The following is a 23,081-nucleotide window of genomic DNA, read 5'->3' on the forward strand; positions in this document are numbered from 1 at the left end:
AGTCACCATTAAACTAAGATTTATTTTTAACCATTAAATAACCATACAGCCCTACCTAACCATTAAAAACATATTCCTCTAACCCTGATCTAAAATCGTCAGCATTATTTAACCATTACCTTATTATTTGTCCCCCGTTGTTAAACCAAACAAAATGTACTAGCTTTGGGTGATTTAACATATTAGTTAGAAACTAATGTCGTCATTAACGTTAACTAACGGTTCTTTTATTGTTTCATTCTTGGAAAAACATATTTTTGGGGAAATCAGACATCAGTACCTATTGTTAATAATTTGTTAACTATTAATTCAACTGTATGAACCATTGGAGAATCTTTTGTGCCCACTATTTATGTGCTAAATGAAGTCAACTTCCACAACAAAATCTGTTATTAATGGATAATTACACATTCATTTATTATTACCTAACCATTGGGAATCTCACTAAGAGTAGCAACACCTCAACTTATTTTTACTCATTAAAAAGTAAAACAAAAGAAAATAAAGTCATCTAAATCATATATTACACATAAATAAAATTATTAGAGAATAAGAGATTTTAAACATAAAAACCACTTTTCCAAACCACTTGTATTCTCTAAGCGGTTTGTTAGAACAGCAATACTGAGGTAATGTGTATGTTAGAACAAAGTAAAGTTCTTTCAGTGACTGTTATGTTAACAGTACTTTCTCTTGACCTGCAATCAGGACAACAGAGCATAAACATCAGAGCAAAAGGCATCACTTTAACAGAACCTGTAGGTTTGTGTGGCTCATGCCATTTTGTTTAAAACATGTCTGTTAAAGTCAAATGTAGTGTGTCATAAAACTATTAAAAGCACATTTTCTCCAAAAAAGTTAAGCAAGTAAATGTAACTGAGTACATGTAACTACTTATCCCCTTTCAAGGAATAATTGAGAGTTCCTTCAAGTGAGGTCATGCATGAATGTTATGCAGTTTTCTTGTTTTAGCGTCCCAAGCGCCTCATCAAAAATCATAAAATGAAAAGATAAATTACTTCCACAGCTACTAATGAGAAAACGAGGGTGTTTATTCCAACGGAAAAACGGAAGTGATTCATTGATCATCTTTGAGAATACTCGAACTGATTCACCGAATAATGACCAGAGGAAAAATGGCTTCATTAGCAGAGTAAAAAGGGGAAATTAGAGGTAACCTTTTTTTTTTTTTTTCTTCAGTTATCTCCTGCAAGACTTAATTGCTCACTCTTCCTTTCTGGCACTTTACACCTCCAAAGCAATTTCCACTGCCCTGAAACGTGCTCCACAAACACAAATAGGACTAGTGGGTAGCATAGCTGCACCCAATAAAAAGCCAGCAACCCTTCGCTCACCCCACCCACCCTCCCCAAAACAACCACCCCACTGCTTCCCCTTGCCTCCCCCTCTCGCGGAACCCTGAGCGTCCTCCTGTTGACTGCGGCGCCTCGATGACGTCAGAGTCCACGTACATGGTCCATGTAGGTGATGCTTCTGAATGAATGAGTGTCCCCTCCCATCTCCATTACTAGTACTACGGGACGTCTATAAGAGCAGATCACCGGGGCAGCCCGCTGAATTTTATGAGATACCGGAAAACGGATGCGGGACTTGGAAAGAAATCTGAATCAGAGCTCTTTTTATCTTCTTCTTTTTTTTAATCATAAAATAACCTTCATCGTCAACGATGCGCTTAGATAGAACACAATTAGTATTTTTTTTGTTTGCATTTTTTAAATAAAATATTTTTAGAGGAAGTCGGGTTATTGTAAGAGTTTGATCGAGGCGTAAACCATTAAAACCTCCGCTGGACCGGTGAAGATTTTTTGTTTAAAAAAAGGTAAGTTATAATTTGTTCTACTTGCCTATTTTGTTATTTTATTTAATTATGCTTACAATACATGCGTTACCCGAGCCTTGCATGACGAGAATACTGTAACCTGTTTTAGTGAAATCACCTAAATTTCCCTGTGCGTCTCACTCCGCGGATGTACGGTAGATTACAGCGGCTAGAAGTTGCTGCAGTGTGAGTCACTTTGGCGCACATGGGCAGTGACAACTGTGGAGAGGGAGAGAGGGGAAAAAAAGGAGAGTGACTTGTGGGGTGTAGGCTACGTTGGTCGCATGTTAACCAGGCCGCATGTCCGCAGATAATTAGACAGCGAATCACGACATGCGTGAGGGTGGAGTGGGGGTGGGGGGCATTTCAGAGTTTTAACGACGTCGGTCTGCGCGGGACGTCCTAGTTCCATACATTCCCCGCGTGGCCAAAACTCGCTGTATGAAGCAACGGATGTGATTGGATGGCCCAGTTTCTAAGGAACGAACCTGCATCACTAAGACGACATATAAAGTGATCACGTCTCAAGCGGAGCCTCCTTTTTTTTTTTGCTGCTTCTTATTTTTCCTCCTTTTCATGTTCAAATGACACAGTGACGCGCTGTTGAGGTGAAGTCAATTTTGCGTCATTCCTGCGCACATGCGGGTAGCTTCCAATCAACCGGCAGCAAAGTGTTAAAGAGACACAGCTACAGTCGCCTGTGTGCGTGCATAACCTGCATTGCGTTGCGTCTCTATGTGCCCGGAGAGAGGAGAGAGGGGAGAGGAGGGAGAGAGGGGAGGGGCGGGGGAGGCCTGGTGCCTGCTGACGATGGGAGGGGGGGGAAAAAAACTCCCGAAGGTAACTCCTGGAAGAGGGGATGTGGGTTGATGTGATCAGAGTCACAATGAGCTCCGGTCAATAAGCGTCTCCCCTCAGTTTTTAAATGTTAAAAATCCACCTGCGTCCCGGGGGGAGGGGAGAGGGTTACCACGCCGTGTTCAGGCGGGACACGCGGAGGCCGGAGCGGCGTGAGGCATAGATGATCAGCGTGTCGCTGTCCGCGGTGCTGGAAGTGGGCTAAAGCAGACGGATTTAGACTGTAAGGGAAAACAACATAGCACTGCGGGTCGCTAATAGTACAAACAATAAAGGCGTTATTACATGACTTGTCTTCAGAGTTCAGACGTTTTTTCTCTTTACATTCTGCTCAAATTATACAATCATCTTTAAACATGCTACAACGCATGTCACTCTAATTTATAAGTTTCCGGTTTGTCTGACAATGTAGCAGAGACGCTGTAAACTCCCTGACATCTGCCTCACGAAAAGCACATGTTCGCCTTATCCAGTATTTACGGTCATGTCCTCACCATTTCGTAAGTTTGTAGTTTTGGTCGCTTAGCCAGTTTTTTTTTAAGCACAGCCGCCAGCCGAGCCGCTTTGACAACCGAAGTTATTCACTAGAATCGTCTCAAAGTGTACGGTAAGGAAATTGATGTCTGCCAACATGAAATTGCTCAATGTTGCTTTCTATAAAACATTGACATTTTGTTCCTTCCTACTTTCATTTTTTGTATCTGTAAATAAACTCTCACCTTAATGCTTTCCATCATTATCTAATTTGTAGTTCTGGTCGTTTTGTACTCAAAACTACCCAAATCGACGTTGATTGACGTCAATTTATACCCACAAAGGCTACGTTTAGATACACCAAGGACTTAAATTAATTTTCTATGGCCTATATAAAGTCTACTCTAAGACCGTGTGATTAAATGAGTCCTCTAAATTGATCATTAGTCATAATGTTCAGATTTAGTAACAGACATCTTGCCCAAAAGGGATTACAAACAAAAATATACAGGAATTGGGTGAAGCACAGATATTTAAAGAAACTTCTGTACAACTAGATTGAAATTTATTGAGATTTGAGTTTTTTTGTTTTTTTTTTGATAATTCATGAATATTACAAAGAAAACCCAACTGATGCACAATGATTTCAGAATGTAGGTTCAAAATGCCTTGTTGTACAGAATGGAAAGGGTTAAAGTTTAAAGGGTAACATGGAGCCCCTGAGGTTCCATTTCATTACTCTTTAAAGTTTGGTATGACAAAAACTGAACCTTAAAAGGATAAAGTTTAATTACCAAAACAAATGAACTGATATGGGAACAGTTGAAGCACATGGATATGCAATGGAAGCAGGAAGTGACTCAATAGCAAAAAGTGTAGGTAGATGATGGAGGCAGAGTGCTGACCGTCTCCAGCAACATTTATGATGTTCATGCATCGTTTCTATATTGGTTATAAATGCAAACTTACACATCATGAACAAGTTCAAGTCGGTGAAAACCTCTGACAACCAATTTCCACTTCAACCTTTCTTCTCTGGTCAGTTTTATGTTCTCATGAAAAAACAAACTTCCCTCATTGAGACACTTTTCTGTTCTCTTTTTTTTTTCTTCTAGCACACAGACAGATCTGTCAAATTGAGCGCCCGGGCGAACTGCGATGTCCTGACGTCAGCTCCACAGATACCCAGCCGGGCTTGCATAAGCTCCCGGCTTCGCCCCGTCTCCCTGTGTTCCTGTCTGGGCCCCGTCTTGCGGCTGACTCATCCATAACCGGCATGGAAATCGATACGACAAACACGACAACAAGTGGGCTATGTAACTGTCCTGACTGGCCGTGCGTATGACAAGCCTCAGGGCCTCTGCCAATGGTGTGTGTGTGTGCGTGTCTGTGCGTGTGTGTGTGTTCTGCTCTGAGCATCGTGTCACTTTACACCTTTGATTTGTTTGTGTGGCACCGTTATTATTATTAAAAAAAACAAAATAATAAAACAAGGTTGGACCTTTTGCACTTCCCTCTTTTTGCATGTCACCGGCTCCCTCCAAGCCCGATCTGAACCCACTTTGCCTCAAGTCAGAGCATCAATACCTTGGCTCTAGACTGCTTACTGCTAAACCTGACCAGAAGTACAGTAACAGTCTACAGTCATGGCTACTGACGCCTGGCGAACCTCTGCACGGAGAGTGTGACTGTGATGAGCCGCGCGAACCACCAAGGCTGCACACAAACACAAACACACACAGAAACACACATGCAAACGCGCACAAATGTGTCGACGTCAGCGGTTGCCACAGCCAACCCTCCTCTTCCCTCCTGCTGTCTCCATGGTAACCGTGGCATTAGATTGTTACTGTAGCAACAGCACCACTGGTAACAGTCTACAGCCATGGTCGCTAGGGGGCAATACACACACCTAAAACCAGATTATTGGTGACACGGAGGAAAAGACTGCATGTTTTTAATTTCAGGGAGTCAAAGTGGGACTTATGTAATGCATCTGAAAATCTGAAGAGTCTGAGTGGCAGTTGGGTGAAATCAGATTGAGAATATCTTGATGTTTGAAGTAGATTTGTGTGGCTGACAGCTGCTGCTGATTCGACTATTTTACCTAGTTTCTTTGAATGTGCAAACTGGAATAAAATAATTTTTTCTCTAAATAAAGAATTAATCACAAGCCCCTGAGACCTGATGTTTTTTTTTTCCTAGTAATTTTAATACAGTTTTCTTTTTGGTCAGAGTGTAAAATGATGTGTTGATTATTCTGATATAGCAGTGCTTGGTCGTAGCCTTTTCAGTGAAAGGACTTTTGTTTCTACGAGCTCAAGAAGGACACAAACTCTTTATGCCAAATTGAACAAAAACGCCTGATTATAATCATATGAAATTTTAATACCAGTGATTGACATGATGATGAAAAAGAAATAATTAAAAAAAAGGTTACGGTCTTTGCAATCCTTCAGCAGATATTGGCTGCAGATGATTAGAACGTCCTCGTAGTGTGTGAAAGAGTGAACTCTAACATTGAAGTTCATGCTGTTAGAAGTTAAACACATGAGGAAGTATTGGAAAAAAGTCCATAAATGATTAAATAATGTTCGACTCTGTGCTAGAATGTTTTATTTATTGTCTAGACGTACTTTGAAACAAAAAACTAGAAGCAAATTCTGTTAGATGTTCTGTCTGTGAATGAGGTTGAAAAGTAAATTTATGAAAATCAATTAGCAAAAATGTGTAAATAGGATTAAATCCTCTTAAAAACCAGTTAAAAACCCTTCAAAACCAGTTTTTAAGGGGGTTGTTCTGATTGTAATTTTAAAACAATCACTGTCTGACTTTGAAAAGTGTGTGTGAGAAAGGATTTTTCTACGGGAAGAAGTTTAAATTTTTTTTGTCTGGACATTAAAGAAGTCACCATCATAAACACGGACAGGTTTACATTTGTACATTTACTGATTTTCTTATACAGTGAAAAAAGATTTTTTTCCGAAAGGTTTTTGAATTTTTTTTTTCTTTGAAAGTACAAAGGTTAAACATAAAAACCATGATGATGTGGTGTGTTTTATCTTTTTCAGTTACACTGAGCACAAATCAATACATGTTCAAATTTTTAATGCTATGAAAATAATTGTAAGATAAAACAGTCTTAGTATGTTAATTTTAGTATTATATATCTGTCAAACCCTGTTTATGTCTTCCTGGAGTTACTTTAAGGTTATTAATTTTGGATTAAGCATTTTTTGTTTTTGGCCCAAAGACTCCCTTTTAAATTAAAAAACTCTATGTACTGTCTTTGACTAAACCGCATACAGTCTGTGGCTAATAGAAACTTTAGACATTGATTAGCAGCTTATTTTCTATGAAAAAGAAGTGAACTGATCCTTTTCATAACTGAGCTTTTATGAAAAAGTAATTTAGCTTAAAATCCTTTCATGCCTGAAGGATTTAAAATCCCCAAAATTAATTTTACATTCAAAGTTCCTATTTAATAGCAATCTGAGACTGAGCAATAGACATCAATCTCTATGATCGGATAAAAAAAAAAAGAAAAAAATTAAAATATGATGATGTAAACATCATATTGATTGACGGTAAGGTAATCTCAGTGCATGTAAACTTCTGAAAAAAATAAAAAATAAAAATTTCTCCCTGAATAAAGGGATAAAAAAGTGATAAAATATAAGAATTAAGTCATCATAAACTGACTTTCTCCTAAGACTACGACTTCATTAATTTTATTTTTGAATTTATTTTCTAAGCGTGGCCCCTAACGCTCCGTCGTTATTCTGGCCCTCATCAAATAAAATACATTTAGAAATCATAAGAAAGCTAATTTAGGAAACAATTAATCTGATCTAAAGCCAGAGATTGAGAGAGAGAGAGATAGAGAGAGAGAGAGAGAGAGAGAGAAAAGTTATGTTGTTTTCATACACTTTATGTAGAATCTGGTTCTTAAGCCTTCAACATTTCTCCTGCAGCTTCACAGGCCAAATCGCAGCACTATGGAGTAAAAAGGAGAAAGCTTTTAATCTTGTCAGAGTTTAATTCGGTGTCTGGACATGACATGTTGAAAAAGACGCCGACTTCTGTGACAGGCTTGTGTTCTGGTGGCACTTTGGCCGGATAATCTGGGACAGGCTGACCTCCTACGCAGAATTAGTCATCTCTTTACAACATTTCTTTTTTTTTTTTTTCACTAAAGACTCTTATTCAACCTTCTAGCAACCTTCCACCCCTCTGCTGTTTGGCCGCCCAGGCTGCTTCTTCGTCTTGTTCTTCTCTCCCACACACACACACACACACACACACACACACACACACACACACACACACACAGAGTCAGCAGCCTCTACTCATGATTATTGTTCAAATATTCACATTGATGCTGTTGTCTGTTAAATGTGGCAAGTGTTAAAGAAACAGATCGGTTTGAAATAAATGCAACAGGCTGTTTTGGCTAAACTTGAATATGAAAGCTAAACAATACACGTTACAGTTCGGTTTATCTTTGAACAGATTTTTTTTTTTTTTTTCGGTTTATTCTGCACAGAAAAAAAATGGGCCTGCAGTGGATGTGTGTTATCCTCTCCATAAAATCGTCTCTGAAATGCACAAATCACAGAAAAACGCAGCAACTCCCTCTTACTCCGCCTCTTCATCTGAAATTGAAATTCCACCTGCTGAGCCGCGTCAGACTTCCACTATTACAGCGACGGCGCATTCAAAGCTCTCTGCTGTGAAACAAACGTGTGGGGCTTTTTTCTTCTACCCCTTGCTCCTTCACATCTTTTTCTCTAAGCTTCTCAGCCAGTCTGTTCTGACAGACAACAGAACAGACCAGTTTAAACACATCGCTTTCTGTAATCCAGAAAATGATAGGAGCAAAAAAAAAAAGAAAGAAATTGAAGAAAATACACGAGGAATGCGGCTTCTAAGGACAAGGTTGAAAGAAGACGTTTAATTTATTTATTATATATAATGTAATATTCAAGTCTCTGTTCATCCTTTAATATATCTCTATGTATTTTATATCTTTTCTTTAAGATTTGAAATAACAGACAAAAAGCTTCTCGATAAGAGCGTTAAGTGCTGATTCATTTTATATTTTCAGTACATGGATGCCACACAATTCCATAAAAAATAAATAAATAAATAAATAAATGATCTCAAACAAAAGGCTGGTATTTTGCAATTACTTCTCAAAGGGGTTAAAATCACGCTGCCTGATGTGCAGAAGGCCGCTGACCACATGGGGTCACCGAGAGACGGCGGTGACTCAGCTTTTTCTGAGTCACCGACACAAACAACTGAATGCACCGGGAGCGACGGCGTGATTTTCCCTCCTACAGGTAAAAGAGTCACGTAAAATGTACATAGATGCTAATTAAGCATTTATATAAATATGGGTTCATTTCCATCAACTACTTTTGCTCTGGGAATGAACTGAATCGTCATTTTGTTTCAGACTGCAGGCAATCATTCAGAACCGTACGGTGGTGTTCAACACCTGTGGCTTTTTTTAAAATTCTGTATCAAAAATGACAAACTCTCAAGAGTTGAAAGGAGTGAAATGACAGGTCTAAGTTGTTAAACGGTGATGTTCAGAGTCGAGTTCCTCTGATGTGTGGGAGCAGGGAAACGAGTAAGTGATGAAAACCGACTATGTCAGAGAAGAAAGTCCACTCTGAACGGTCTCTCCACAGAGAGAAGTCGAATGAAGACTGTGAATAAGGCAGGCAAACAGTGACACTCAGTGGTCACTCAATTACTGACACAACGAGATGTTAGATGACAGACGGATTACAGCGATGTGGGAAGGAAACTCGAGTAACAAAAGATAAAAATCCACATTATAGAAGGTGTGATATAATGTCCTGAAGGAAAACATTATGCAACACTTTCCATATCTTCATTATCCATGTTCCCATTGTTGGAGCAGGTGATCGCAGAACATGTCTTTATAAATGTTATGCAGTACATAAACCCTGGGTCTGAGTTGCAGTGGTTACATTTTCTAATAACTAGACATCACAAAAAACAAATAGTTTAGTCCCTAAATGTGCAAAGTTGGTATAGAAGTCAAACATATAAAGAAAAGAATTGTATCTTTAATTGCAGTGAAAGGGGCATCTGCAAAGACTCTTTTAAACAAAACAAACAAAACATATGGATTACTTTTTATAGCCTTTCCAAGCATGCTAAACCTTTTTCTTGGTCTGTCATATGAAATTCCAGTGAACAACAAAAAAATTTGTGGCTGTAATGTTACCAAATGTAGAAACGTTATGGGTTATAAATACATTTCCAAGTTCCAGAACTTCTACTTTTCCACCTGAGGGATACTGAGAATCGCTCACCCATCATGGAAGATTACACTGCTGGTATTATTTTGTTGATATGTTTGCTGTTAACTACCTGAATTGTGTTTTACATCTCCGGCACACTGAAGGTCAGTTTTTCCTAAAAGCAAAATGAAACAAAGAGTTACCTAAGAAATAAAGTTCAGTTTCTTTCTCCTTAGATGATCTATTGCCTAAAGACATTAGAAACATTTAAGTGCATAGCTGAAATAAAGTCTTTAACTTATTTAAGGACAGTTAAAGGTTTAATTCTTACATGCCTCAGCAGACTACTCCTTTACTCCAGAGCCTGTGTGGCCGCTATGATCAAAGTTATATGACAAACTCTTAAAGGTCTCACTTATCCAGCAATGATTTTCCAGACATCACCTTTACTCACTGAGATTTCCATAAAAAAGTCCATAAATCTTTATACATGATTTGGATTGTTAAAACTTAATTGAGTTATTATTAATTGTTGATTAATGGTTTATTAGACTGAAATGAGGTTCAATCTTTCAACCAATCGCATCCATTTAGTGTTGTAGTTTGGCCTCCGTGCAGCAGAGGGCACCGCTGGTCATCCTGAAGTGGAGTCAGCTGATACAGAAACAAAGAAGATGACGTCTATCCCACAACAGGAAAGAAATACTGTCCGAACAGGTTCCAGTGTGAGATGTATTGGGGAATTAAAGTGAATGCAAATAACATTTCTAACAGAAGCAAAGTGCATTTTATGATGTTCAGTTTTGAAATGTAAAACTGAATCGCATTTTTTTTTTGTCAGCCGACTCAAAAGACAAGTTTTCAACATTGGTCAACTAACTAGAATTGGATGATTGATGTTTGATCCACCATCAGTCATCGACCCTAACAAAAGGAAAAACAAAACAATCTTTTTGATCATAATTCAACATTGAATTAACATATTTTGCTATCTGGGTTGTTAGCTGACTGATAAGCTCAATCAACTTTAGATCAAATCATTAATTGATAACTTGGATCCTTAATAAAAGGTTTTCAAACTGTTTTACATTGTAATGTGGAATGACAGGTTGAACATGATCCTAAAACAAAGTCTCAGTGCTCTGTGAGAAGTTCAAAGCCTGGAATATTGCTTTATGAACCTAACTCTACTGTAGACTCCACCACAGCTTTATTCTGAACATTCAGGGCATGTTCCTCGTCTTTAATGATGCTTTTTGTTCTCTAATAAACCTCTGAGGCCTTCACAGCACAGCTGGATTAAATTAGACACAGATGGGACACATTTACAGCTAGAAGTCTGGATTCTTTGAAGTAAATCATATGCATTTTATACAGATAAACTTTACTTATCAGATTTTTATTTGTAAGACCTTTTGAAAACCACTTCACTTCACAAATATGAGCTACTTTGTGTTGGTCTGACATATACGACGGCATGTTAAGGCCACTGATGTACATTTCCACCAGAAAATCTCAAGGAATCTTGATTTTACTCAGAAAATTTCTAGAAAAAAACAAGGACACTTTTGACATGGAAAAGTAAAACAAAAATCTGCTAAAAAAAAAAAAAATCTCAAAAAACTTGAATCTGAAGTTGAAAATATCTACGTTTCAAAAGTCAAAAATGCCTGAGATTATTCTCAAAGTTTGAGTTTTTTCCAGACAATTTTTGACTTTTCAAACTTAGAAATGTACAACTTTTTCCAGAAAAATTGAAATTAATCTAAAAAATTTTGAGTGTTTGGAAGAAATGTACTATTTTTTTTTATTTTACCAACAATGTCCCCCCAATACGCTCTTGTAGACATGTATTGTAATAAAACAAAATGAAATGTGAAAAAGCTCAAGGGAAATAACTAATTTATAACTAAATATGCACAAAACATTAAATCTGATATTTATAAGTGTCACATGATGAAACCACGCGAGGAACAGATGCATCCAACAATTGCATTCCGGCGGATTTTCGCTCCTGCTGTTTAATATCGCTGAGGGACGAGATAAATGAAAAACTAATAACTATAAACTGTTTGTTTCAATCCCTTTGCTCATGAACAAAATCCACATGAAAAACGGTGTTAAAAGCAGCTAGAAGTCGTACAAACTCCAAATGTTCATAAAAGTAAAATAAGTAAATTTGACCTTTAAATGACACTCGAGACACTTTTGTTTCACAAAAGCTATATTTAGAAATCAGTTTATATTTTATTGATTTCAACTTCAGATTAAAAGCAACGCACTTTATGTGGGGGAGGAAAGAGGATTTATAAAAAAAAAACTCACTCCTTTTTCCTGACAGAATATGCTAAAAAATAAATAAAACATCAGCTAAGAGAGAAAAAAAATGAAAGAGAAAGCTCTGCTGGTCAATAATTTATTCCTGACCCCTCCACTGAGGATCACAGAGTCTGCGATGGGGAGTACAAAGCGCTTTAAAATATCTGCCACTAGCGGTGGGATGAGCATCATGAAAAATATTGATAACTGGCGGGAGAACTGCATCACGCTGATTTTTTGTTGCCGAGGAGAACAGATGATGAATATTACAAGAGAAGCCTGCTAGTAGCTGTGGCTGCATAAACCCCAAAAGACAACTCTATACACCTGAGACAGAAGCCAGTGATGTAAGGGAAGTTTCACAACTTCTTCCTCTGAGGCCGCAGCCGGCTACTGTCAATCAGTTACTGCTGCAGCGAAAACAGCAATATAGTGGGGTTGTTTTTTTTTTTCATTTTCTTCTTTTTTTTTATTTATTTATCGACAGGGTCCAACATCAATAAATAATGAGGATGGAGAACAGTCGTGACTAGCTTTGGCTCTCATCTAGGAACTTGCAGCTCTTGGCTTTGTAAACAGGCGCGCTGCATTTCAGAACAACCTCACAGGGTCCGATTTCTGATTTATTGTTCTGAAAATGGGAGTGGGCAAAGCGAGCCAGACGACATATTTTTCCGCCCGTACGTCCGCAGAACTCCCTCCCCACTAAAATTAAAAAAAAAAAAAAAAAACACACAGAAAACATCTGAGTGGCTTGGGAAATGTCAGGCAAATTACAGCGCTTTCCGACAAAACGGGCTGCGTTTGATTGAAGACGCCCACGTCAACAGACTTCTATTCCATACGGAGCCGCTCAAGGTCGGCTCCCGGTTCTTTCTCTCTGTCACAAATGTCTGTGCTGAAGAAAAGGTGAGGAGGGGAGTGGGGGGTGCATTGCAGGTAGATTTGAAGCAAATAAACACCTCCGTTATGAGAAAAAAACCCTCACATTAAAAAAAAAATAAAGCATACAGTCAAAATGTGAGTTTGTTTGATCTGCTGGGATGTGATTAGGGATTAGATCTTGCTGCTAATCCTGCTAATGAGGATAAAAACTCTTCTCTCTTTGCTTCTCGTCAGATCCGCTCCACCTCCCCGTCCCCTCCTCCCTCCCCTCCGACCTCTTTCTCTCTGTAAAAAGAGGCAGGCATGAGATGAATCAGACGGCAGCGGTCACGAGGCTGTCGTTCCCTCTTCACATCCGCAGGGGGCGCCCTGACTCCGCTCGCAAGTCTTGGCGGGGAGGGCTGGCTCGGTGCCTTGTTTCTGCAGGCAGGCGGTGGGACAGCATTAACACTTGGAACAGTGACAGTACCTACCTCAGACAGATTAGTGGGAATATTAGGCATTATGGCCACTGTGGGGTAGATTAACAGAGCTTCGTTCCAATTGAATCTTAACAGCAGAAAAACCTAGGAACTACATGAAGGTCAAGGTTAAAACCACATCTTTAGGGGATGTTTTCTCCTGCTGGTGTTGTGCCGCCGCTGGCCCACTGGGTGTCAGTGTGGCGACATCAAATTTAGACCCAGCAACCATCTTTAGCATCCTGTTTTTTTTTATTTTATTTATTTATTCATTTTTTTCCCTCCTGTTATCTCCGAGCCGTGCTCACCTGGGTGTGTCTCCGAGCGGGCCGAGCCGGCTGGTTTTCAGGGTGGTTGGGTGCCCACGGCCCCAAGCTCTGATTGGAATAGAAGTCCATGGGATACACTTCCTCCCAGCCTACTTCCTGCAGAGCAACAGCCGCCTGAGGAGAAGTAGGAACAAAATAAAACCCCTCAAAGAAGCGTCCTCAGCCTCTCGCTTCCAACCACACTTTGCAGAACAGTGAGAAGATGCCACAGTCTGAGCATCCGGGCAGGACGGGTGCTGTTGATACTAAGCTTGGGTAACACGTAGAGTTGTCGTGTTATCTCCATGCAGCTGCGCCGTGTGACATAACAGCTGTTAGAGGAGAACAATCGCACGAGCAGGACTGCAACACGACACGCTGGAAGTGCAGACCTGCTCCATATGGACGAGAAGTGACAGTGAATATTGATTATGAATGCAGGAAAGAGCAGCTGAGAGGCTGAACACATGAATGCAGAACACAAGTTTTAATGTTCCACTCGTTACTTCATCCAAATTGATTGCAGTGAGTTGTGTAAAAGACTTTCACGCCGTTTTTCTGAGATTACCGTAAACGCAAATGGGATGGATTTGGTTTGGATTTTGTGTAATGACTCAAAATGACATGATTTATTATTATTGTAAAGTTTTGGGGCTTTTTTTTTTTTTTTACAAATACAAATGTTAGAAAATGTGGCTTCCTCTTGTATTCAGCTCCTCAGAGTTGATACTTTATAGAACTAAAAGATTAAAGCTTTACATTTTTGGGTGGTTTGTCTTTGCCAGATTTGCATATAGGGATGAAAACAATTAACTGAATTGCAATTCAATTGTCAAAGAGTGGTTCACTAGATTAAAATTAGTTCTACTTGATTAAATAATGGTGTCTGTTTATATCAGTCTACAACCTGCGGCTCCGGAGCCACAGGTGGCTCTTTGAAAATCTTTGAAAATTATTCATTTTGGCTATGAAATTATGAAGAACTAACTGATGTTTGTGCATATAAATATAACATATGGAGGGGCTTTTTCTTTGCTACAGTATTTGCATAACATTTCTAGAGAGAATGACACTAAAAGTACCAGTAATATGTTTTTAGATCTATTTGTGCTTTTTATTTCCAACATCACTTTCCATCCCACAGAAGAAAAAAAAAAAAAATCCATCCTCGTTTAGAAGGGGTGGGCGATACAAACTTAAAAGTTTTATGATAATTTTTGCTACTATTGCAAAAACAATAAAAGTGAAGATAAAAACTATTTATTACTGCTTTTGTAAATAACTGTCTGGCTGTGACAGGAAGGCACAAAAATCAGACCCTCAAAAACATAAATATTGTTCTTGAAAACCAAAAAAAAACAAACAAAAAAAAACAACACTTTTTTGGGACACCGGTCAAGTGATGAAGTGAGATTTGTGTTGCTAAACTGCACACACTAACTACATTTAGTCATATCTTCAAATTGATTGATATTTACTGTTTGAACAAACAGAGGAGAAAACGGTGAACCTAACAATCCTGATAGTTTTAAGGAGTTTAAGACATCAATGATTAGAATTTATCGTGGCAATGATGAATGAAAATTCTTAAGAAATTTATCACAATAACTGATAAATGATACAATGAATACCCACCCTGCTACTTGTTGGTTTATCACATACATTTAGCTACAATTTATCTGATAAGACTTCCTGCTATATTACAAGACTAGGTTTTTATTTGGTGTGATTTTGGGAACTGACGATCTGACGGGATAACCCCTGACCCCCGCCTTCCCTGATGTCCAACTCTGACATTTACCGGGCTAAGACCACACAAGTGTTAAGGTATATGAACAGTGTTTTGATACTTTGGCTTAAGGATAATCTATGTATGTACACACAGAACACCAAGAAAAAATATCTAAGATTAGTTTTCAAAGTACTACAATCTTTTTTGTAGTTAAATATATTCTATCAATTTGCCCCACCTGACATAATGCAGGGTTAAAAAAAAAGTCTTGAAAGATTATTCTGTTAGCAGAACAAATGTGACAAATATCAGCATTCTCTTCATTTCCTTCTTCACCGTTCCTCTCCCTCTGCACCATCAGTCTCTCATTTACTCCACCGATTAGCTGCTGCTCTCCTCCTTTTACCTCTTTCACACCGAGATCTTCCTCTCTGTGGAAGCTAGCATCCCTCACTAATCTCTGCTCTGACAGGAGAGCCAAGTGTGTCTTATTGACTATAAATATAACATGAGAAGCACTGAAAATAAATGCTGTGTAGTCCCCCTCCCACCACCACACACCCTTCACCGTGCTCCCTACACCCTCCCCGTCTCATTCCTCTTCATCTTCATCCTAAACGCCACAGCGTCAGCCTACCCAGTACGCTCATGGTTATGAGACGAGGCTGAGTTGAGTCCCATCACAACCGTTCAGATACAAATTATTTCAATGCGCAGACTAACGGCTGTCGGGGAGAGCGATGGCCGAAAGAATGACAAGGGAATTTAAGGAAACAAATTAGTGCTTAGCTCATTTACAATGGGGGCGAGTTTCACATTTTCTTGTGCGTAATTATAAAGGGGAGAGAAAAAGCCCCCACCCAAAACAATCCCTTTTTTTTTTTTTAAATGGAAATGCTATTCTCATTCTAGACAGCTTTGCTCTCAAGTGGAAGTGCTTCAACGAGGTGCATAGTTGGAATTAAACAGAAGCTATTTCTATTCAAGAGAGCAATTTGCCCTACAGTAATTTCGCAAAGAAATCAGTGGCCCATCCATGAGAGAAATCCTGCTTCAAAGTGGTAGTTAGATGCTAAACAATGAAAAAAACAAAAAACAAAAGTGTTTTCATTTGTTCATTTCCCAGCTGCGGCAAACTAACCCTCTCTCTGATGTCCGATTGTTCTCTCTTCCTCCTCTTTTTCTTCTTCTTCTTCGAAAAAAAACAAAGACAGCTGGATGAGGGGTGGGACTGTTTATCCCCAGGGCCAGCAGGGGGGGCTAGTCCTCTACTCGTAGCGTTTTCATATGTCGTGCTTCATGGTGTGGCGAGGATGGAATGAGAGTGACACTCCATCTCGAGCATCAACAGCCCTTGTTGAGAGCCACATAAATTCACTGTCCTTTTAGACACGCCACTGTAACTTGTCTCCTGTACTTTGATAAAAAGCCTCAAGGTGCCAATCTGTAAAAGGCTCTGCGCTGTTAGGAAGGCCTGTACATGTGTGTGTGTGGGTTTTTTTTTGGGGAGTTTGGGGGCAACAGTGACTGGCAGAAAGGAGTTTACCTCATACGGAGACAGCAGGGGTTTGGAGAAGGCTGTTCCCCAGTCGATGGAGAGGCGTGGGCAGGCGATCTGGACCCATCTGTAGCAATACAACAACGATAAAGAAAAGGCAGATCAGTGAGCATTCATGAGTGCAACAGGGGAAACATTTGATTTGATGTGTTGATTTATTTTGGACATGAAAGCAAACGAAAACAACAGGAAACATGTTTATATCTGCAGTGTGAAACTTTTATAAAGAATATGTTTCTTACAGATTTGTTGTAATCATCATGCTGTGACAGTATGTTGTGAGACAGATAATCTGTGAAAAGACTGAGTTCCTCCACCAATAAAACAACCAATCAGAACCAAGACGAGGGTCTTAGCGCTGTCAATCAACCTCATGTACTTTACTAAATTATACTAATGATGGAGAAACAACTTATCATGACAGGAAAACTATTTATCTGCTATTATTGATGTCTATGCTAACAAACATTAGCATTCACAACAGACTAAGCTAGCAGTAGCGTCACAGAGAATGAGGGGTTGAAGAAGATCTGATTATTTCCTGGAAGGAACTTGCTTATTATTTTACACAAATATTGTGGTCTTTCATAATTAACCAGGTCAGAAAAATTGTATATTTTTGATTTTAAAGATAGAGTTTGTATGATATTTGAAGTTAGCGTTATTAAAGGTACAATATAATATAAAGTCTGCAAAAGATATGTTCCAGTGTTATTCCCTCATCAAAAATAAACCTAATCTGAGCTCATTACACCAGCTAGTTCTCAGTGAAATGCTGGTAAAAAATGTTGCTAAGGGGTTAGTAGAGGAGTGATATTCTGATGACTTCCTGAAGGTGGAGCTTCAGAAAGAGTAGGAGTTTCTTAAAAGGACAGAGGCCCAATTTCAAGGCATTAAATAAATACTAAAAATACCTATTTCTTTCAAAGCTGCATTTGATATATACCGCTTTTTCATCACAACTGAAGTTAGTCCTCGTTCAGCAGATCCTCATATTGACACTCCACTTAAAGAGGCAGTATTCTGTATTTTCTAGGCACATAGTGCCATTTTATAGCATAATCGAGTAACAGTCATCCATTCACACACAACATAACCTTGTTGTGTATCACGTCTTTGTTTGTTCGTTTTTTATGTCTATGTGGACCATGAGTCTGTTGAAATAAAGTAATCAATCAATCACTCTTATGGCTCTGTTTTTGTGGTATTGTTAGTGATTTAGTTGTGCATTTACAAGTGTTGCCCTATGCCTCGGCACAGTAACTCAGATATGGTAAAACGTGAAGCTGTGATGAAACCTGAGACAGAAAGTTGCGATTAGAAAGGCAGGGCACATCTGCAACGGCACGTTGCATGTGAATTCATGATGTAGAGGGGAAAGCCTCCCTTCACCTGAAAACCAGCATCTGTTGGTACTGATGTGTAGCACGTCTTAAGATGGTTGGACCGCAATAAGCAGGAATGAGAAGGTAAAGAAAGCATGCAGTGGTCTAGTCCTGACTGACTGCGGGAGGCATCAATATAAAAACAAAACAAAAAAGAAGAAAAAAAAGAGGATATCAGGGGTGAATAGAGAGGAGGAGGGAAAAAAATGCTGCGAAAGAAAAGAGGGAGAGGTTAGGTGAGTGTGAATAAAAAAGCTACAAGAGCTGGTCTCCACGGAGGTAGCCTACATAGCTCACAGACAGGGTGGTGGGGCTGTTTCAGAGAGATGGGGAAGGGGTGGGCAAAAAAAAATAAATAAAAAAAGCAAGAGAGAGAAGGAGAGAGAGGAGGAGGAGAGAGATATGCAGTGATAGAAGAAAGACCAAAACAGGAGGAGTGGTCGAAGAGGCAAAGACAAGAAGGAGCGAGAGACGTGGGGGAAAAAAGGAGGGAGAAGATTGTCAGGGAGGAAAGTGTTTACTCTGGAAAATGCATGAGAGGAAGAAGGAGGAGAGTGTGGATGTAAACAGCTGCAGGGAGGAGTGAACAATGGGGAAAATGAAGACGGAAAGCAGCTGGGGGTACAAGGGTTAAGTTTCACAGATCAATGCTATCCACAGCTCCATCTCTGCCGAGGCAGCGTGTCTTACTTTGTCCCTAATCCTTATCACACAGCTCCGCAGGAGATACGGGCAAATATGGATTTACCTGCTGCACGGGAGAAGGAAAAATAAAACAAAAAACTAAAACTCTACACGTAGGTTAATTTCGACTACAACATACCAGCCTGAGAGATGGGAGAAAAAGGATTTGAGGCAACAAAAAGAAAAAAAATAAATATAGAGAACAGAATTTGCTCATGTGAACCTTACTGCGGTAAATTCAGCCTCTTTTGTTCGTTCCTTGTTTTCCCAACTTTCACACAGTTTCTCAGCTGCAGAGCAGACTGTGGCTCAGCCTTCCATCTTGGAAATATATCCACACCTCCTAGGCAAAATGTGATTTTCAAATTATGTAGATTCTTCTCTCGTGGCTCCCCAAAAATTTGTATTCGTCTTTCCAATTCCGAAGTCGACCGAGTCAGAGCCGACTGCACCAAACATCAGCCTCCTAACACACACGGCTCTGCTGAGTTTAGGCCAAGAGTGAAATGGAAAGCACGGCCTTTAAGTCCAGTAACTGCTTTGCTCTAATCACAACCCTGTGAATGTTGTAAATCCTGTGACCCATAAGAGAAAAAATGTTAGATTGTATGTAAATTGTTTAAATAAAAGCACTAGTTTTAAGTCAATAATTCCTTAGTACTAGTTCCACTATAGACTTTAACATGACAAAAATGCTTTGTTATAAATGGAATAATCTGCCAGTGGAACAAGTACACTGTCATCAATATTAAGGAATTATTGACCTAAAACAAGTTCCTACATTATGCTAAAAGGTTACTTGTAAGTTGTCTTTTTGTCGTATTGAGATATTTGCACTAAACGTAGACCAAAACTTGGTATGTCTTTGTGCTTTTGTAGCGTAAGCATATTTTTTCTTCATTTACATTAAATTGTTTTTTTTTTGCCCATTATTATTTTAACTTCATTTAATAATTCTAACTTGGTTCTTCTAGATACACTGCAAAAAGTGAAATCTTAGTAAGATTAAATATCTTAAATTAAGTAGATTTTTCTTGTTTTCTTTCTGACAAGATAATTTTTCTCACCAAGAGGGGTTTATGCTAGAATATTTTTCTTATTTTAAGTGTTTTTGTACTTAATTATCTCAGTAAGATATAAAATCTTGATATTAAGAAAATATTACTTATTATGAGTAAATATGTGCTAGAATCTAGAATATCAATATTTACCAATCAAACTTCAAGTCTAGAACTTATTTTATATAAGTAAAATTTTCTTATTTCAAGCACAAAACGAGAAATCACTTGCTTAATGAAATGTCTCCGGATAATTAAAACAGACTATGTCCAAATGGAATCATTTGTGCTATTGTCAATGAAAAATAAAAAAGAAACATGAACTTGTACTCTTGTATAAGTTGGCAGAGTGTACTGGAAATTATTTAAACGGTTGTCATGTAACACAACAATTTCAGAGACCATATCAGTTTATATATCAAGATAATTCTTGGCATGTTTCCATCTGCTATGGACCTTCTTAATCTGATCTTCTTGATGCAAGATGTGGGACCTCTTACTGACATGTCATGAAATTTCTATTGATGTGTGATTTGAAATGTCTGGTATTCCACACAATGAGATTAGAATCAACAACGTTGATTAGCTCATTGTGATGATAAATATTTTAATTTTTGGTTTATATTTCAAATTCTCACTTTATAAGTTACTAATATTAGTTTGAACAATATTTTATTCATCATGTTTGTCACCCTTTTTATGACATCATACAATCCAAATGGGAAAGCGCCCAAAATGTCAGTAGTAATGTTCGATACAACAGATTTTCTTTCCAATCCAATACCGAGTAAAATTTAAGCTGGTATTGGCAATACAGATCCCATACTTTCTGCAAAGACAGTTAATTTGTTTCTTAATTAAATAAAAAAAAAGTAATCCATATCTTGGCTTTATAAAAAGAACACAATGTACTCTCATGCACTCATTTTAAACTCAGAAGTACATTGCGACAACAATCTCATTTACTATAAGCTATTTTAATTCAGCAGAAATATACAAAATATGTGAAAATGGTGTTGCAAATTAAAAAACAAAGACAATTAGTAGAGTAATAACCCTACTAAATATATCTTTGCTTAATTATTAAAACTACTATAAAATGACAGGTGAAATAGCTCCATGTCACTTTTATAATCTGTCAACATGTTCATTTCTGAGTGAGCATCAGCAGCACGCTGCGCTTGGGCATTGCGTCCTTACACATTACACACTCACCAGGCGGAAGAAAAAGTAGTTCCAATTAACAACGTTTCATTTAGGCAAGATCTCAATAATTTAGTTACTTTCTAACGTGCTCTTGTTAATCTACATTATCTCAAATTACTAAAGTGTGGAAAGTATTGATCCTTGGATCTGACAATAGATTTTAAAGAATTAAGTTCTGGTATCGGAAGAATCGATATTTCAGTATCAATCCGCACATCACTAACGGCAACGCCAGAGATCATTTAACTGCCCTGATTAACGGTTAATTCAGTTGTAACAGCCTAACTAAGCTATTATCTACTGTACTTTTATAAGATTTTCTTTTGACAAATTCTCTAATCTCGATTGGACATGAATGAAGATGGAGGACTTTTTTACGTGTATAGACCCTAGAGCTGCTGTACTGAGAGGTAAGTTTAAAGCTGTCTATCTTTCTAAGATAAGCTAATTGTGAAGCTAGTTAGCATGTCGTGATATGCCAATTTTCACCCGCGGGTTAAAGAGCCTCTCTTGTGAATATGAGCTTTGAACAGTGATTAACCACAATAGCTGTGGCTTAAAAATAATATCGACACGAGGTTTTGGTAGCTTCCGTTTTTTAACATAGCTAAGGTGGCTTCTCATTCGTAGCTTCTGATGCGGGAAATGGTTAAAGGGAAATTCCGCCTAGTATTTCACTACCTTTTAGGGTGTTTGATGTGCTGTAATTTAAAAACTTAAATGCAATGAGTCTAAAAGCCTAGGTTAGATATTCCACACTGTTACCAGGATATTTTAAACACTATTTTTGATTGGTGAATTTAAGTAGTCCTATTTTGATTCAATTAAAATGACTGTCTTGCTGTCTTGAATTCATGTAATATTGTAATTGAGCACATTAACTAAAATAAGACTTGTTTTATTTTTCAAGTAAACCAAACTGTTGCCATGGTGAAGCCTATGCCAGACACGTCTCCAATCATGTATTGCACCATCTACAAGAAACTTTGGGAATTGCAAGTGATGCTGTCCTTCACATTCTTGAGGTAAGAAACTTATGATACTTATTCATCATTACACTGATTACTCCCTAAAACGTGGTTTGTTTTGTGATTGTTTTTCTGTCTGTGCTCCAATTAGCAGATGACCCAACAACTTCAATCAAACAAAACCACTTTTCAGCTCTGTGGTGATCGTGAAACCAACTTTCTACTGGCCATTGGAACCATGCCTGCCCTGATCTTCTGAAAGGAGGACATCATAGCTACTACACCTTTCAGCATGCATGTGTGTGGCCACTCCTCTCTGTGCTGCTGACAGATATCTTGAGAACACTGTCCGTAACTGAGACAAGACTTCCACACATAAAAGGCTATGGCTGATTGGAAGATGTTCATTGTGGAGTAAGCTCCTATTGATGACATCTAATCCCAAGTTTATTTTTGCTTTGGACAATTTGGTTTGCTTGACTCTTAGGGCATCTTATGAGTGCGACAGATGTGTCAGATCTTCATTGTTCTGTCATTTTACGGGATTGTTTCAGAATCAGATGCCCATCCAGACTTTAAATTCTGACCAGTAGTCATGTTTTACTATGTTTATGTGAAACTTAAACGTAATAAAGATGTTAAAAGTAATTGAACTTATGTCTTCATTTCAGGAAGCCAATAACATCTCTTATTCCAGTATAGATAGGATCAATTTTTGGTTTTTTGCCTTAGCATAAGAACCTTGAGTAAAGCAATGACAAAATATATATTTTAATCCTATGCAACAATAAAAGTAAACTAGTTTTAAGCATATATATGCTGATTTTAAGAAATTCAATGTCAAGTAATATTTTCTTTACTTGAAATTATTTTTCTTAAAATAAGATAATGTATCTTACTTGTTTAAGTAAAATTGGCTTGTTTTAAGTACAAATACACTAATTTTAAGATAAATAAATCTCATATATTCTATTTGTATTAGTAAAATTTTCTTATTTTATGAAAAATGTTCTGTGTATTAAGAAAATAAATCTCATATACTCTATTTGTATTAGTAAAATTGA

The 23,081-nt window shown here is 38.1% G+C and overlaps 1 protein-coding gene and 1 long non-coding RNA gene across 2 annotated transcripts in view; one reads left to right on the top strand and one right to left on the bottom strand.

Annotated features, from left to right (window-relative positions):
• Positions 1–11,659: 11,659 nt before the first annotated feature.
• dph1 (diphthamide biosynthesis 1) overlaps positions 11,660–23,081 on the bottom strand; it is an 80,043-nt gene continuing 68,621 nt past the window's right edge. The window contains exons 10-12 of the mRNA XM_014998854.2: positions 16,705–16,783; positions 13,427–13,561; positions 11,660–13,077 (exon numbers count right to left, since the gene is read on the bottom strand). Of these exons, the coding sequence (XP_014854340.1) occupies positions 12,985–13,077; positions 13,427–13,561; positions 16,705–16,783 (307 nt within the window). The 3' untranslated portion in view covers positions 11,660–12,984. The remainder of the gene's footprint in view (positions 13,078–13,426; positions 13,562–16,704; positions 16,784–23,081) is intronic.
• LOC148155903 (uncharacterized) lies at positions 19,608–22,665 on the top strand. Its single transcript, XR_015765129.1, has 3 exons — positions 19,608–21,459; positions 21,960–22,074; positions 22,169–22,665. It is a non-coding gene; the product is annotated as an uncharacterized LOC148155903 (long non-coding RNA).

The sequence above is a fragment of the Poecilia mexicana genome, unplaced genomic scaffold (assembly GCF_051168715.1).
Source record: "Poecilia mexicana isolate PSO_F unplaced genomic scaffold, ASM5116871v1 scaffold_13, whole genome shotgun sequence".
Classification (NCBI taxonomy): domain Eukaryota; kingdom Metazoa; phylum Chordata; class Actinopteri; order Cyprinodontiformes; family Poeciliidae; genus Poecilia; species Poecilia mexicana.